This window comes from Belonocnema kinseyi, chromosome 2, assembly GCF_010883055.1.
Source record: "Belonocnema kinseyi isolate 2016_QV_RU_SX_M_011 chromosome 2, B_treatae_v1, whole genome shotgun sequence".
In the NCBI taxonomy this organism is placed as follows: domain Eukaryota; kingdom Metazoa; phylum Arthropoda; class Insecta; order Hymenoptera; family Cynipidae; genus Belonocnema; species Belonocnema kinseyi.
In genome coordinates, this window is record NC_046658.1 from 71,049,203 (window position 1) to 71,064,645 (window position 15,443).

A 15,443-nucleotide genomic window follows, 5' to 3' on the forward strand; every position below is an offset into this window, starting at 1 on the left:
TACAAGCTATCTAAGGATGGTACTATAGAACGCCACCTCAAGGTAGGCCTAGTGGCGCTATCTCTTGGTCAGGCCGGAAACTTATCAATCCACCCTCGTAAATACTAATTTTTGAAGTCAACACGTTACACTGTTTATATTTGTGAATTGTTTAAACAATTACTTATACTATTAAACTTCTAAGACTTTTATGTTGTTTCTATAGGTAAAACGCCGTCCATTTGAAATGAAAACAATTATTTAAACAAATGAGATTTGTTTAAATAATTGACAATTCCCAGTAGGCAAACAGCTCATAAAGTTGCCCTACGGACTTCTTTTGGCTCACGTCTTGAAGGCATCGTAAGGACTTTTTAAAGACATGAAAAAATCCCAAGGAGATCTTAAAGGCGTCATGTCACATGATATGGAGATACATTCTAAAGACGTTTTTACCATATCCCAATGCCTACTGGGTTACCTTAAAATATTAATAATTATTCCACAAAAACAAAAATAAGAATTTTTGGCAACACTAGTAGAAAGAAGTGCTCAAAGGTTTTGATTTCGTGCAAAATTGACATCCTTGGATTTAGGGGTACATTTTTGGCACCGTGAGGATGTGTTAGGCGTGTCAAAGCAATATGAAAGTCCTCTCAAACATTACAACTTTTCCGTAATGTTTTTCCAATCGTACATGATTTATTCCAAAAACACTAAAAAGTGATTTTCCTGGTGTAATTGAAATGTAAAATTCAACTTCAGAATGCATTACTCATTTCTTGAAAGAGTACTTTTATTAATTACTAATTAATTGGGTACTTCTATTGCAAGTCGTTTTATGTGGCTTTGTATTCGGCAATGGATTTTCTGATTACCTTGACGGGACGATCGTTAGTCATAATTTGAGGAAGCTTTTAAGACGTTAGGTATCATTCATTAGGAAGTAGTATTTTAATTTCAAATCTTATAATATTCAACTTTCTGGATTGCACAAATTTAATATAAATTATTTTTTATCGCGCCGCCCTCATAAGTGCGATTTAAGGTATTGGGTTGTTTTGTATTGGAATTTCTCTCGGTTTTTTAGATTAGGACTCTATGCAACCTATTTGAACTTATGATCGACTTCTGTGATAAAAAATAGTGTATGATACTCGGCCCCTAAGTGGCACTTTGCCTCGTGTAAATTGTAGTACTCGTCCTTTGTCTCGGGAATTTAATTGAAATAGATGCGTTTGGATTGGATTACCACTCGGGTTTTTTAGATTAGGACTCGATGCAACCTATTTGCACTTATAAACGGCTGTTGTGATAAAAAATAGTGTGTGACACTCTGTCCCTAAGTGGCACTTTGCCTTATGTAAATTGCAGTATTTGTTCTTCTTCTCGGCTGCGCCTCGACTCCGGCTCGTATTACAAAATTTTAGGCTCGACCGAAAAAGTGCACCATAGGGTCCTTATATCGCGAGTAAATACTTTTTAAGTATAATGCAAAATTTAAAATGCGTATTATCTAATATAATATTGAGATAATTTTTATCATATTAAAATTGTCACCTATAACTTGCACTGTTGTTATTTTTGCAAGTTAAGAGTTTTGTATGGTCACTGTACCAATTACCACGGGGATAGACGAGTTTGAAAACAAAATTCTGTCTATTTCAACCATTTATGTATGTGCACTTCAATTTTATCATTTATAAGCTTAACTGAGACTTATACGATGTTTTTTACTACGAAAATAACATGTCTAAGTTGTAGGTAATAAATTTTCTTTTATTTTTGTATGAACTCTTTTAAAAAAAACTTATTTAAGGAAGCAGGAAACTACTTTATAAAAAAATGAAAGGAAACAAAAGTACAGAAATTGTCAACATGAGAAATAGTAGGGGGGAAATGGTATATGATGCAGACGGAATACTGGAGGCTTTCAGAGACTATTTTAGGAGATAACTCGGAGATGAAGCTATAGGACACCACAACTGCGATGTTGAACGCGATGCGATGGAAAACTCAATTGAAAAAGTCTGTGTCACTGAGGTTAGGGATATAATTAAGAACTTGAAAAACGGTAAGGCTGCCGGGGTAGATGGTATTAACGCTGAAATGCTTAAACACGGTGGCGCGTGCATACCACATAGACTGTGCGAATTGATAAATTTATGTTTCGAGATGGGAGACGTCCCAGACGATTGGAAAGAAGCTATTATCGTACCAATATACAAGAGAAAGGGAGATAAAAGCGAGAGCAATAATTACAGAGGGATTAGCTTATTAGGCACCGTAAGTAAAATATAATCAAAAATACTTATTCGTAGAGTAATGAAAATAACAGAAGCAAAGATTTGGGAAGTCCAAAGTGGGTTTAAGCCAGGAAGGTCATGTACGGATCAAATATTTAGCTTAAGGCAAATAACAGAAAAAAGTTTGAGAGTAGGAAAAAAAGTTTTCTGTGCATTTGTTGACCTAGAAAAAGCTTTTGACAAGGTAGATAGAAGTAAATTGTGGGAAGTCCTGAAAGAGTATGGAGTCAATGCATGGATCCTACAAGCTATAAAAACAATATATACAGGTGGCAAAGCAAGTGTAAGAGTGATTGGGAAACTGAGTGACTGTTTCGATATTATTCAAGGAGTTAGACAAGGATGCGCTATGTCTTCATGGTTATTTATATTATTTATGGACAAGTGTTTAAGAATGGCTCTCTTCGACGAAGAAGGTGTGGATCTCGAAACAGTAAAGGCAAGAGGGTTAGCGTTCGCAGATGATAAGGTTGTTATGGCAGTCTATCGAAGACCTACAAAGAATGTTGAATGAACTAGATGCAAGCATGAAGAGTATGGGCCTCAAAATTAACGCAAATAAAACAAAAACTATGGTGTTCGAAGGAAAGAGTGAGAAAACACTATGCAATATTTTATTAAATGATGAGAGAATTGAACAAGTTGATAAGTTCGTATACCTTGGTAGCTTATTCACTAGGGGCGGGAAGATAGATGAGGGATTAGATAGACGAATAAATGAAGGTAAGAAGGTTATTGGTAGACCGGGTCCCCTTATCAGAAGTAAAAATATATCAAATAAAGCTAAAATGGCAATACATAATTCTATATTTGTACCGACTGTACTATACGGTAGCGATACATGGACTTATCAAGAAAAAGATAAGAGTAAAATTAACGCAATTGACATGAGATTCATGCGCATAATAAGCGGGAAAACGATAATGGACAAAGTAAGTAACGAAATAATTCTAAAAGAATGTGGTTCAGAAGAGAAGCTAGTAGACACATGGGAAAGAAATCGGTTAAGATGGTTCGGACATGTTGAGAGAATGCCAAATGAACGACTAACGAAACATGTGTATCAAGGTAAAGTAAATGGCAGCGTGCCCAGAGGTAGACTGCGGAAAGAATGGTTAGAATGTGTGAATGAGACCCTACTTAGAAGAAACATAAGAAGTCATAGAAACACGAGAGCCTGCATGAAAAAATGCATGGACATAAAAAAAGCTAGAGAAGTATTCCAGGACAGGAAAGTATGGCGGCAAATAGTTAATAAAAAGAGTGTCAGTAGAGTGAATGACGCCTGAAACAAAGACCTTGGCTATTAATGGACCCAAGTGGGGAACCTTACGTAACGACTTCGTGAGGTTCTTCGCTTGGGGTGATTGCTAGAGAGATTGATCAGCAACCTGGGTCGGAGCAGTGTCGCGGAACGAACGTGTTATTTACTTAAATAGCACGAGAATTCTGGATCAATCTGAAAAATCTCTATCCCTTCCACACAATACTCCTTTCCCCTGCCGAGTTAGTCACCCCTACCCCGAAAGGGAAATGGCTTAATGATGTAATAATAATAATAATAATTTAAAGAAAAGCTCTCCTTTAACAGGCATTGCTGAGGGAACTCTGTTTAATGAATATACAGCTTTAAGAACGTTACTTTCCCCTTAAAAACTTTAGTTCTGTATGAGTAAATGCAGAAATATTCATGTTCTCAATATCAATAAAAAAAATGTCTTTTTATGACTTCTGAAGAGGAATATTGCATGCAATTTTTTTCGCTCAACTAAAATAGTGTTACTGAATATATCAGTGATGCCAAAAGATAGATTCAACTAGAGATTGAACGCTCCGCGCAGTCATGACATTAACCTCCATTCGCCTTGTACCCGCTTGTAGTCGTTCAGCTCTTTGCATGTCTCAAATGAAAATGAACTTTATTGTGTACTAGATTTCACGTGGAGTTGTATTGCAGTCCATTATTAATTAATTTTTTTATGATTAAATTGCGATGTTTTAAAGAAAATTTTGCAGAGGTTAGCATGAATGTGATGAATAATAAGGGTATACTTAACCAGATGACCATCGACAACGCGTACAGCCAGATTCTTACTGATACTGAGCAACCAGCGAACCTCACTGATTAATCCAGTGACGGAGTCCAACTGAGTAAACCAGTGAAATATCATTTATTGTCAGCAACAAACTTCTGACTGTTTCAACCAGTGAGATTACACTCGTCGACACTAATTTCCTTCCTGCCCTTGGCACGCAATCTACGATTAAAACATTCTTCTGAAGGTATAGAGTATTTAATGCTCAAATAAATGTTTCTCTAGACGGATGTGTTCTATAGAGAAAGCCGATGACCTGACTCGACGCATTGACTATTCACGAACGAACCAGGCAGCTACCTGCAGCGCAGCGGCTCAGCGTGCTGACTAATGAAATGAAAATGGCCGAGAGGGTCGTTCGACGACGGATGAGTTCGCGAAACGGCGCGGAACACTTCTCCATTCAATTTCACACGCGATGGAACAGACCTGTCCGTCCGATAGCGCATGATTAATGGAGACCAGGTATCTGCCCAGTACGCCACCAGGCTACGTAATACATATTAGTATTACATTCAACGCTTGGCTGATATTTGATCCCCCGACACATTCAATTACAATAATGGCCAGCGAGAAAGGTGGAAGAAGAGAAGTTACCAGCTGTTTCCAATGAGATGGCGCCACCAAAAGGGGTGCAATAGAGGAAGAGCTTACAGGACAAACCGGAACTTCGCCAAAGTTCCAACGAGAAACCTAGCCAGATTCGATCTGAGTGGTTTGCTTGCGTGAGGTTTTTAATTTTCCTTTGAGCCGCGAATGTAAACGCGGGCACTGATTCAGAACCTCCTGATCCAATGCTTTCCACTGACGCGTGACGTTCAATTACAAGATGGACTGAAAAGGCATTTCCTGTATAAGAGGAAAGGGATTGTGTATTCAGTAAGCTCATTGTAAGACTGTGTTATCATGCCATGCTTAAAATTCTGCTAATAGATAAGAATCAGCAATTTTGTTTAAATACGTTCATCACGCATATGAATTCATCCAATTTCTTACTTTGGTAAAAGGTTTTACACAATTAGCGAAACTTGTCACGTCAAATTTTTATTTAAGAAGTTTCGAATTTAGGTGAGAAGTTCAATGCATGATAATATGAGACACCTTTTACTATGCAACTACATCTCCCACATGCCATAAACAACATATAATATTTCTCAGACCATGGTGAGCATTCTAGACCCTGAATTGTTAATTCACTATTTTGTATACCGAAGCTTCCAAACAATCTACAACAATCCAGAACTTGCCCCAGGTGGTCTTTAGCACTCTCCCTATGACCTCTTTCTGTCTACAATTCTCCGATACCTCAAATGAAGTTCCCCTCAAGTCCTGGTGGCAACTCAGCCTCTCTATAAATGAACGAATCAATCAATCTGAACCATAATTTTTAATCTTTTATGTTGTTTTAAGACTTAGGCTAATCTACTTCACCTGAACATTCAATAATAAAATATTGAAGTACTAGTCAAATTGGTGATTGAAAATATACACTTTTTTACTATTACCATTTATTGATATCGTTTATGAAATGAATCTGTTAGTTCGAAAATTGATTGAAAATACTCGGCATGATTGTTCCGAGGGAAACCGAGCCAAGAACTGCGTAACATCGGTGATCGTATCCATTCACTATGTGTATTTAAAGAAAATACTCGTCACTGTGAAGCTTCTTCAAAAGATAACGATTATTTACAACTTTCAGAAGTTACAAGCATTTTTTAAAATGATTTTGATCTATTCAAACCATTTTTTTATATAACACATACAACTTCCGTATTCCATAAAAACTTCATTCCACATGAATAATTTCTGTAATGTACTGAAGAATATGCGTATTTTGGAGTTTTTCAAAATTAAAGGTGGACAGTGCAGAAAAGTTTCTACATATGGATACAGAATAGAAACCCTAGCAACTTTTTTAAAGTTATAAAATAATTATATGATGTCGCTATCTGTCCAAAGAATTTTATTTGGAGAATTTGACCAAAAATTTCCTGTACGTTAGAAAATTATGGTAATTTTTTATGCACAGTTTTTTGTATTATATGCTAAGAAAAATTAAGATTAAAAAAGTATAACTTTTGTTTGGTCAATTTTGATTAAAGCTATTACAAAACGTCCTAACCAATATATTGCCCAATTTTTTTACAAATGTAACAATACAATACATGCAATACATCAAACTAAAAAAAATTAACGAAAACTTAAAAAATGTTATTTTGCTCATTTAAAAAAGTTATAATTGAAACAAATGTGATATATTTAATTTTAATTTTGTATTGGCATTTATGATCGAAAACTGCATAAACAAAAATTACAAAAATTTTCGTACGTATATGGAAATTTTGTTAAATACTAAAGATGAAAAATTGTTGACCGTGTGACCGCGTAGGACTATTTTTGTTTTTGAAAAATTATTCAATATTTCGCATTTAACTTAACAATATAAATAAATTAATTAGTAATATAACAAATAATATAACAACTTTTCAGCAATAAACATTTTGGATTTTCCAAATTTTTGTAGTTTTGCCCCACTATACTGGCTAATTAGACTCAGAAAAATAATACTTTTCTATGAGCTATGCAGTCTTTAGGCAAAAAATTCTAATTAATAACAGTTACTTAAAAAATGATGGCGTAAATCCTGAAAGTGATAACAACTGAAAAATAAACGACGTAGTTAATGAAATTAAAAAAAGGCCGTGTTTATATTCACCGACATTCCTTGCGCAAAGAACACCAAATTTTCAATAAGCCCAGGAAAACTGGAAAGAGCTCTTATAACAGCGGGATAAATTTCACAATAATATAAAAAAATAGGAAAATATTAACTTTTCATAGTTTGTGAAAAAAATTGTTGAATAAATTTCTTTGTACAGAACTACAAATTAGTTTAAAATGCTTAAAAAACTTTCTGTCTAGCGAATAATAATAATAATAATAATAATAATAATGTCTGAAAAAATCTAAAAAGTGCTCATAAATGATTAAATTGGAAATAATACAGCCGTCAGTATTTCACGATCGGGTTTGAAAAATTAATATAATGTTGAGCATATTAATTTTTTACCAAAAAGCAAGAATCTAATTTTTTCAAAAACAAAACTTTTGCATAGTATTCTTATAGGAATTTCATGACCTCAATGGATCGTGTTAATACTAACTGATTTGGCCAAAATTATGATAACATTTTTATAGGCTATGGAAAAAAGTGGAAGAAGGAAGTAAGCTTATCATAAATATCTCTTTTTGGGCTTCTTGTAATTTACTAATGTATACATAAGGATCTTCTACTAAAGATATTTTCGAAGTGGTTTCTGGGAGAAAATTTGGAAGCTTTATTTTCTTTTGTATAGAAGTTACTTATTGAAAACTTTTTATTCGCTAGAAACATTAAGATTTATCAAAGCAAATGTTGTATCAAAATCTGAATCGAATCTTATAGCTCATTAGTTCAAAAATGTCTCCTAGATTACTAAATGATCGAATTGTGAATATAATGGGTGTTAGAAGAACAATAACATGTGTATGCTCTCGATACACGTGCATTATCACAGTGTCAATGTTAATTACAAAATTACTATCAGCTTTCGGCAAAAGGAAATGTATTATCCTGAGCAAATTAATTAATTTCTGAATTCTATGCATAAATTACAAAGGAATCGTTTGCGCAATGTCGGTGGAACGTACTGAATAATGTTATGATATCACTCGCCATAAAACAATATCGCGACTGAAACTAGGAAAGGCTACCTGCTTTTATTTTTATGATTTTAAAGCCATGATCGTTCCCTTCACTTGAAAAGTTAGGTAACTACGTTTCATTAAAACTGGAAAACGAAATAAACAGCGTTAAATGCTCACAAATATTTCACATACGAAATGTTATTTCATAAAGAATTTATTTTTATGCTACAGCACATTGTTTCGTGGCAATTTACATTTCATACTCTCTTCTTCAGTGATGATTAAATTAAACTGGATTCATTTTAGCATTCTTCGTATTACGGTTTGAAATTATTAATTGTATAAAAACATTCCAGCGGAGAATTTAAATACTGATAATGATAAAATCAGTCAAGGAATTAATTTAAAATCTTGTTTTTCACGTTTTAGTATCTCTTGGGACTATTTTTTTGTTTTTGTACTTTGAGCGCAGAGTTTGAACGAAATTGAGTTTTTTTTGCCGACTCCCAAAAGTTTGATTTCAAAGTGTTTTATACTGATGCGCACAGTTTGTCTGTGCTTTCGGTGAAAATGCCAGACAGCAAAGAAGTGGGAACCCCATTAGTCGTCTGTCATGTCCACGTACTTTCGAAACCGCGAAATCGCGTGCGAATCGCTGGGTGTAACATCAGATGGGGCTTTAATTGAGCCAGCAAAATGTTCTGACGCGGAAGAAGTTCTAAATGATCCGGTAAGTAGGAGAGAGAAAAAGAACATAACAGAGGCTTATTTGTCACGAGTATATCCTGCTGCTTTCAATAATGCATAACGTGGCCAAAAAGTCGACATTTCAATTTTCCTATTATATCCTAACCTTATTCTAATGGTGTAAAAAAATTATATCATGAAATAATCATTCTTTGAGTGAATTTATAATCATTTGAATAAGTATTTTTGACTTCCAAAAAGATACAATTTTTCAATTTCAACCAGTGTTTACAATTATCGCATTTTTGCATTTTTTACTGATGAACGAAGGAATTAAAATTGAAAACAAACTGCATAGCAGCCGGTAATGGCAATGAAGGTAACGAAATTAATTGCAATCGAGACTAGTTGGAGATACGATGTGTGTATCAGTTAAATAAATTTACCAAAAAATAGGGAAAATTGATTGAAAACGAGTAATTAAACGACATAACGGATTGTTTCATACTTGCTGGCTGAATTCGTTGATCAGCCACGTATAGTTGTATACAGATGAACGCTCGCTTGAATTTTACTCGCTGCAGCATTAACAAGTATCGTGTAACCCTATATAATTTAACGTCCAACCTGTAACGCGAGTGTTTTCAGCAAGGATGTCAAAATTCGACGGTTCAATTATCTCTCGGTAGTCCAGAGTCACGGTGGTTTCAGGCAAAATGGAGAACTAAAAGCTGTAACAACCACTCGACCGCGAACTACGAAACGGCAGATCGCCTCGCTTCCAGTAGGAATCTGGTCGCTGTCACTCGTTTCGTAGCAATTTGGTGATGCAACGATGCAAAAATGTTTTTTACTATGTCACGAACAAATAGAAAAGCGGACTACGAGCATACAGTAGGAACAAATTATTGGTTCGCGGAGACCAGGGGTGCGACACTAAATTGCAGAGGAATATTGCAATCGACTTCAATCATGTTACAAGAGTAATATGTATAAACTTGGTAACAAACGCTGGAACCAGAGACGATTTAGTATTGAACTGTTTTTTATTATGAAATGGGTCACTCACCCTCTCCCTATTCTAGTTAAAAAAACTCGTCCCCTCCTCGAAATCAGCCTCCACCCATCCTCCCCCTTCTCACCTTCACCCCTTATAACCGATTAATCCAAAATCGTTCCTCTAATCTCTCACTTACCCTAAAATTAACCTCCATCCCTACTGGCCCTTCATTCACTTTCTTTTTATACAGTCCATATCCCACAGTTTTGTTGAAAAAATTTCAAGACTATTTAGCTCTCCTGTGTAATTCTTATTCCATTTCTCCTTAGGTGGATGTTGATACTTTGTTAGAATCCCTCCCCCTCTTTAAAATATTACGTATTTTGTGAATGGCCGCTTAAACCCATTACATTTTTCTCTATTGCACCTTCCCTATGCCACATTAATATTTTATTTTCCTCTATGAATGAAATATATTGTGCGTTATTCACTGGTCATTTGTAGAACTAATTAAATGACAGTGCGGTGGCGTGCACAACTAATTAACTGCCACTATCTATGCGGTATGGTAAATCCCTATCTCAACTTTTACTTTTCTGGGGGCGTAGTAGGCTCATAACAATGTGGTTTCAAATAAAAAATGTTTAAAAATTTTGGAGATTTTAATAATATGTAAAATAGACTAAAAGCCTTGTTTTGATACATATTTCCCTATAGAAAGATAGAAAAACAATTCAAACAGAGAACCTTCCACGTATATTTGTTTCAGGTTTATTTACTTAACACATTTGACAAATTGCTCATAAATTTAAAATAAAATTTAAGTTTAAGTAACTTAAAATAGATAGAATTTTAAATTCAGATTACAGATCGTTTTTTCTCCAATTACTTACCCCCGTTTTTATTTTGAATTAAAAATATTGATCATAACCTCAACTTGACTCAATATATCATCTGATTCACATTTCGCACCCTTTATGTGTCTTTCTTTGATGTATGATACTTCACTCATTATTTTAATTTTATTAATTCATTCTTTTATTTAAATTAAAAATTAAAATATAACTACTTTAAAAATTCTTCAGTTTTGTAATTTATATCGTCTTATAATATTTTATAGAAAATAAATGTTCAAAAACTTCTACACTTTTAATTAGTTTTTTTAAACCCAAAAATACATAATTAAATTACAACATTAATGTACCAGTAACACTAATTAATAAATATTTAAAACGCAAATTATTATTTTACAATTATACACAGAAGTTAAATTTTATAGGCCATACTGATGGGACGAATAGCAAAATTATCGTTGGCATTCGGCCAGTTGAGTGCCTTTGGTATTCGTCCGATTGTATGGTTATTCTCAACCTTACAGAAACTTGAAAATATTCGCTAAATATGAGATTACAGACATTAATTTGATATCAAGATTCACTGTACTGAAAAATGCAGCCGATTCGAAAGTTAATTTAGTCGTTTAATTCATCTTTCTTAAGTCGTCCCTCTCTCATACTCCTCCTATTTCCCTACTGCTTCCCCTGTTATCTACTACTTCCCACTATTACTTTCCTACTTGCTTACTTCGCCTTCCCTAACTTACCATACTTTTACGCCGATCCTCTACTAGCCCTTCCCTACCGCCCCTCCCACCTTATATCTCCCTCCTCTACTTCACCTCTCCTAAATTCCCCAACTAGCCGTCCTTCACTCCCCCTAATGCCGCTCTTAAAACCTCCTTTCCCTATGTCCCCTACCCCATACCCTCATTTCCCCGACGAACACTTGACCGAAACTTTAAGCGTTTCTGCTTAAGAGGGCTGGGGACCCCCGTGGGAATTCTGAGTTGAGTGTGCGAGAAAGACAGAAATATGATAAGCACGCCCCAAAGGGTGGAGCTTCTGAGTGAAAAAAAAATTTGGACAGCCAATCACAGTTGGAATATTTTCAGAAAAAAAGGGTACACAGTAAAAAAAAGTGTGAAAAAAATTTCCTGCGGGAAAGTAATAATCAGGGGATCATCAGCCAGGTGCAGGCATTATCTGGAAAACCGTACCCTTGCAGCAGGTGGTAGTTTGTCGAGCGGACGGTTTTTGGCCTCGCGAGGCCCTCACATTGTTTGAGATTAGACACAGCAGATAAAAATCAGAATCTTGTACAATATTCATTAATTAAATTTTAATGTACTGCATTAGCCTCGTTATATTATTATGAGTAAATCAAAAAAAGATTGAACAAAATCGGTCAATATTTTCAATGTTAGTTGATCGTTAAAGCTTTATTTTCCTAACTCGTATACCAATCCAGGCATTCCACATAAGTTATAATTATTATCAATGGTTTTACATACCTATTGTTACGTGCCTATTGTTTTGTAAATTTGTGAAATAATCATTACTTTTGTTGTTGTTACTATAATACCGTTTTCTATCAAAAAAGTGACTCCTAATTGTATATATCATTCGATTCAGAATTTCAAGAAACGTGCAAATTCGTTGAACGTCAGGGTTTGAAATTTTGAAAATGCTCCATTTGAATTTTCATCTAATAGAAACATTTCATTGGGATCATTTCGAAAATAATTTCCGGACCTCTCATTATTATTTCACAATTAGAGAGTAGGATTGCAATAGAAAACACTTTTTTTGTAGTATTTTGAGAAATTTGAGGAGTTATTTCTCGGCTCGTAATGATAAACAACTTTTCTTAAATAAATATGAAAAAATAGAGATCAACGAAGTATGTGCACGGAGTAAATTAAAGGCAAGTAACTAACAATCTTGACGGAAGTTGCAAAAATTTGCTAAAAATACTTCTCTGACGTTCAACGGATTTGCACGTTTCGTGAAATTCGGAATCGATTAATATCATGTTTTTCATTGTAATTTCGAAGAAAATAGAGTTCAACGATGACTTTACAAAAGCTCATGCCCCCAGCCCTCTTAAAGCCTGGTCTACAATCGTCGCAAACAGCCCGTTGTGGCACCGGAAGCAAGTGCGTCTGGATTTTTTTGTTGGTTTGGTGTGTTATGTGAGAAACATTTAAATGCATTTAAAATTAAACAAAAAAACTGCAAAAGAGCAAATTGCGATGTCGCATCGCTTCGCTGAGTCTTACGGCGCCGGAACGAGCTATTTGCGTGATTGTAGACCAGGCTTAAGGTTACGAAACTTTAAAAATGTTTTCTTCTGATTTTTGTTTTACTTATAAAATTCAGAAACGAATATCATATTCATTTTTAATATCGTTCGATACATACTACTACTTCAATTAATAACCCCACCTCAAATTGACGATAATTCTCTAAGGTATCAGATTTCGCGTGAAAGATATCATTTCACAGGGTAAAAATGCGAGAACCATGGGATCAATAGGTTTCAAATGCAAGCAGGAAATGTGTATTCTATCAAGTGACGGCTTTAGCTGGGCCAGTGATTTGCGTGTACAGCCGTTCAATTCATACGAGCGGTTGAACACGTCACTCATACAATTCCTAAATCTGCTCGAAACCTGATATAGTTTCTATTTGCAGGCTATTTTTTTAATTTTATTTCAATTTTTCTCATTTTTTCATACTTTATTGAATTCGTTTTCTATAGAGTTCTTACGAAACTCATACTTTCCAATATTTTACTAGTATTTTACTCTACTACGCAAAATATTGAACATCAAAGTTTTGTAATAAAAAATGTTCTCAATGTGTCTAAAAATAGTCCTAGTTAAAAAAAAATAAGTGGACAATTTAACGAAATATTTTATAGGACTTGAATGGTGCAATAATATTAAAATAATTTTGTAGACATGAACATTGGTAAATACCTTGTTTTGAATGAATAAATAATTAAATTATCTTGTTATTTGACTAAACCCTTATTGTTGGTTTTTATTTTGTAGAATGGTGGAGCCAGTAGCGAAAGTAGCGAGGATGGAGCCGGAAGTAGTGCGAGCACGTCCCGGGGTGGAGGAAGTGGATTTGGTACCGGCTGTACCGGCGGATGGCGAAGCGTCTTCGGAGCAGTTTCCGGTCGAGAGCTCAGGCTTTACGAATGCGCACCCTGGAGTCCAGAAGCCTGGGCGTCTCCAAGTATTACCTGTCCCCTCATTGCCACAAGGTAAGCAACTTTATTCCATCTTTCAAAGTTCTTAGATTTAATAAATTTTCGAAGTAAATAGCTAATTTCATCTCAAGCATAAAGTCATAATTAATTTTCTTATTTCTTATACATTTTAGGAAACATACATTTCTTTGTCCTGTCTGTTTACGCGCCTTTATTTTATTAAATGTTTGGCACTTGCGGTAAATAATAATTCAATAAGTTGCATAAGTTGTCGATCGTGAGAGTACAAACTCTTAGCTCTCTGACACTAGTCATTATCGATCCGTTTAGAATTATATATAGGTAATTCCATGTCAATCGGGCCACCTAAATATCTCGTAAATGAGTTGCCCCCCTCCCAAATTTAGCACAGATTATCTTTAACATGTGTACTTTCATCTTAAATTTTTTCAGAATTACTTTTTTTTATTTCAGAATTTCGGACCGAAATATCTCATACAACGTGGTTTTTTACATGATCTCCAAGTATACTATTTTTAGGGTGAAAAAAATAATAAGAAACCCGATATTATTATTCAGTTTGATATTTTTGGTGTTGCTGGCAATAAACAAACTACTAAAATGCTAAATTTCAAAATGGCGGATTCAAAATGGCGGCCAAAAGATAAATTTTGTAATTTGTGTGTAATATTCGTTTTAATATCGTAATATCGGTTTAATGTTAGTTTTAAAAACCTATTTTTAATAACACTTATTATTATTTTAAAGATATCAATGACGAGTCCAATATGGCGGATAAAAAAATGTTGTATGAGGCCAACGCCAACTCACTCTGTTAAACTCTTCTGTAACCATAAGATTTTTTAGCCACGAACTATATAAACCAGATATAGTTTTAAGGATTTGAGGAATCGCTGATTTCAAATTTGTCATTACTTTGGCAAAATTAGGTTGTTTAAGCAAATTATTGCGCTATTACCTAATTTTGCAAAACAAATACGAGAATCAGATTGAATGGAAAAAGTTACATCCGGAATAGTTCTCTTATGTCTTCAATTACGCTTTTTAATAAACAAATTAATAAATAATTAACTTTGTAAATTTAATCAAACTATTTATGCTCATAAGAAAGGCAAAGGAAGTACAAACACCACATCAATTATTTAAGGATTTTTTTATCCACCATATTGGACTCGCTATTGATATTTTTAAAATAATAATAATAAAGATTGTTGAAAATAGGCTTTTAAAAAGAATATGGAAACGGTATTACGATATTAAAACGAACATTACATACAAATGGAAAAATTCATTTTTCGGCTACCATTTTGAATCCGCTATTTTGAAATTTAGCATTTTAGTCATTTATTTTTTGCCAGCAATACCAAAAATATCAAATTGAATAATAATCTTGTGTTTCTCATTGTTTTTTTCACCTTAAAAATGTTTAACCTGAAGAGTGTGAAAAAACACCTTTTTTTTAAGATATTTTGGTCCGCTACTTTGAAACAAAAAAAAGTAATTCTGAACAAATTTGAGATGAAAGTACACATGTTAAAGATAATCTATGACAAATTTGGTGAAAAAACAACCCGTTTACAAGATATTTAGATGGCTCGGTTGGCA

General features: G+C 34.2%; 1 protein-coding gene across 2 annotated transcripts in view; it reads left to right on the plus strand.

Moving 5' to 3' along the window:
* LOC117167642 (beta-1-syntrophin) overlaps nt 1–15,443 on the plus strand; it is a 708,662-nt gene that overhangs the window by 632,240 nt on the left and 60,979 nt on the right. For both annotated transcript variants that reach the window (XM_033352718.1, XM_033352719.1), the window contains exon 5: nt 13,654–13,871. In XM_033352718.1, the coding sequence (XP_033208609.1) occupies nt 13,654–13,871 (218 nt within the window). The remainder of the gene's footprint in view (nt 1–13,653; nt 13,872–15,443) is intronic.